This window comes from Ziziphus jujuba, chromosome 8 (assembly GCF_031755915.1).
Source record: "Ziziphus jujuba cultivar Dongzao chromosome 8, ASM3175591v1".
Lineage (NCBI taxonomy): Eukaryota > Viridiplantae > Streptophyta > Magnoliopsida > Rosales > Rhamnaceae > Ziziphus > Ziziphus jujuba.
The window spans coordinates 27856946-27860166 of NC_083386.1; the positions used below are offsets into that span (position 1 = coordinate 27856946).

Here is a 3221-nt window from a genome sequence, read left to right on the forward strand (position 1 = left end):
GTTTTCTCTTTATTTATTTTTATTTTTGTTCCTCCAGTTCTCTCTCTCTCTCTCTCTCTCTCTATTGATGTTTCAGAATAATATATGTACTATTGGTAACTGATATATGCAATATTGCTAACAGATATTAGTTATTTTATAAATTAATTAGATGAACATTTATTAAAAAAAATTAGATAAAGGACTTATCCATTTTTTATATTGAACTTATTTAATTTAAATCATTTTTTTAATTCAAGTTACATTAAAAATAATGGTTTTGACCACCCATAACCAATCATAATTAAGCAACCATTAGATACCCGTATTCGAGGACCAAACCAAAGATCCTTTCGACTTTGGCACATGGAACATTCTCCTCTGACCTATCCATATGGCATTGAAGAGAATAGTCTGGAAGACATTACTGATATATCAATATTTAATATTGATGGATGATTATTAATATTAGTAGTAGGATTTTCTCATAAATTCGTAATTGAATGTATATTCTAAACTAGGTGCTATTTCCTCAAAGTATGGGAATAAAAGTGCGTGAAACTTTCGTAAGCTATCTCAAGCCAACGGTGTACAGCGAGAACAGCTACATTATTAGAAAGGGAGAACCACTAGATTTGATGGTTTTTATCATACAAGGCGTTGTATGGAGCTTCACAGCTTATGATGACAACGGAAGCAATAATGTTTTCAGAAGCTTTAAGCGACTAGAGAAAGGTGCTTACTATGGAGAAGAATTTCTGAATTGGGCATTAACAGTGTCTGATTTTGATTCAGCTTCCAGCTTCCCCATGTCGTCTTTAAATGTCAGATGCCACACAAAAGTTGAAGCCTTAGTTCTTACAGCCAACGACTTGAAGGCTTTTAAACGTAAACAACAATGGCTTTTGGAATGGGCATGTCTTGTGTTACAAAACGCATGGCGCCACCATAAAATGAAAAAAAACCTAGAGGAGGCTTCTCATCCATTGAAGGGTGGCTATTTACCAAGTTAAAGCCATCTAAGACGACTACGCTGCACCAGCTAGGGATATATCAAAGTAACAAAAATGGTACTAGTTATTGTTGTTGTTGTTTAATTAGTATTATATATATAAATATATATATATATATATATATATATATATAATTTTGCTCTCTATGTGGTGTTCTCTATAACCGGATTACATATTTACTGTGTGTTTGTGTGAAAGTATCTATCAAAAAAAAAAAAAATGTTTCTTATATGTAATTAATGAAATCAATTTGTTAATGGATGTTTTCTTATTTTCATCAGACATATGTATGATGTACCTAATTGCTAGCTAGATTAATTCCACTGCTTCAGAAAGATGAAGTACAAAGTGTCCGAAAATCTTATCGACCCATGTCATGTACCGTCTTAAGCCGGTGGTGCACAGTATATGCTGAAAACAACTTGAGAGTTGATGAGCTATTCATCACCCAAGGCCTTGTATATATGGACCTTCAAACACTAATTAGTAGAGATGGAGGAACTAGCTAGTTCCCAAAGCACTGATTAATTATGCCTCCTAAAAAAAAAAAAAAAAAAAAGGAGATATTTTTGGAGAGAAGCCCGTAAATTGGAAATTGACATTTACCTCCTTTACAGACATCCCCATCTCGAGCAAAAATTATCATGTCACACAAACCAAAAAAACAATGAAGCTTTTTCTTTTACGACCAAAGACTACTGAAAGAAATTGGTAATATAGTCTAATTACTGGGGTCCTTTTAGAAAGAAGGTCCACCGTCCCACCGGATCTGAGTTCCATTATTCTAATTACTCATGAACCGAGGATGCAGTTGATGAAGGCATTCCTAGGCTCTACTTTATGGACTATTCACTACTGAATACTGTCGTAAAGTCATTAATATATAGTTCCATTAAATTCTTTTCTTGATTTGTTTCTGTTAGAATGATAAAATTAAAAATTGCAAACAGAATAATAGAAATAGTATGATAGAAAATGATATATTGATATAATTGTTTGAGTACAAAGATTATATAGAAATCTGAAGCTTTAGTATTGCTTCTCACTCTAAATTTTTTCTACTTGAAAACTATTGAACAACCGATGCTTTTATACAAGCATTTACAGTCGGCTTTTACAAGAGGAAGTAAAATTGATTCTTACTTCTACAGCTCATAGGACAGCACATAGGACAACACATATAATACTACTCAATTATCTAATGTATTCACCTTGTGAGCTTGACATATGACATAAGCCATCAGCTAGCTATTGAAGGCTTTTAACCGACCTTTATATACTTGATGAACTGCTGTTAGACTCTGCTAGATTTACTCAGCTGGCGTCTTTTTTTTTTTTTTTTTTTTTTTTTTTTGACCATTCCTGACTGGTTTCCGGAATGTGCATAACCTGTACTAGACTTTCAACAGTTCATATTATCTCTGTGGATTAAACCCTGGATCGGTTAATTTTCTAAGGTCTAGACATTTGTTGTTTGACGTCATTGTTGATGAATATTTACTTTAACAGCACTTTCATTTTGTAATTTACTATAGTATTTAATAGTATACTACTTTCATTTTGTAATTTTTACTTTTATTCTTTTAAAAAATATATATATTATTAGGAAAAAGTTAGCTAGAACTTTTATAGATGATATGAGGTGAAACGAAGTACTACTGTAAGATGTGTTAAAAATCTATAGGTTTGTATTGAATCTTTTTATCTTATTTTATATTTCCTTGTGCTTTTACGGATCCTAAATATAATTAACTACTATGTGGCATGCTAAGTTGGCTGACATCTTCACGAAATCATTATCTGCACCACGGTTCCAAGCGCTTCCAGTCGAGCTCAATGTGGTGTCCTCTTTCTTGAGCTTGAGGGCTGGATAATAACTCAATAGCTGTTGGTCCAAAACATGCAAATAAACAGCATCAAAATAAGGCCCGTGACAACACTAAGCCATCATAATCACAAGGCTCATGGAACTTTACGAGAAAACTCGAACTCCACATGAAGATATTTACGTGCCAGCACAGCAGTCATTCTTATCCACTGCTCAGCTATTTTCCTTTTGTAATGTTTTATTATTATAATTTTTTATGATATTTCGTGTAAAACCCTTGACTGACTAACATAAGTAAAAGGATAATTCTATTCTTATTAACAAAATTTATAAAAATTTTAATAAACAATAAAATGACATTATATAATCGATTTTCTCTTTTATAATTTTAGAATGTTAAA

At 32.2% G+C, this 3221-nt stretch overlaps 1 protein-coding gene across 1 annotated transcript; it reads left to right on the forward strand.

Annotated features, from left to right (window-relative positions):
- Positions 1-518: 518 nt before the first annotated feature.
- LOC112490923 (cyclic nucleotide-gated ion channel 1) lies at positions 519-992 on the forward strand. The gene has a single exon (XM_048470858.1). It carries the CDS (start codon positions 519-521, stop codon positions 990-992), a length of 474 nt encoding a protein of 157 aa, XP_048326815.1.
- Positions 993-3221: the final 2229 nt, after the last annotated feature.

Excerpts from the sequence above, each read along its gene's own strand:
- LOC112490923 (XM_048470858.1), top strand. The coding sequence starts at position 519 with ATGGGAATAAAAGTGCGTGAAACTTTCGTAAGCTATCTCAAGCCAACG.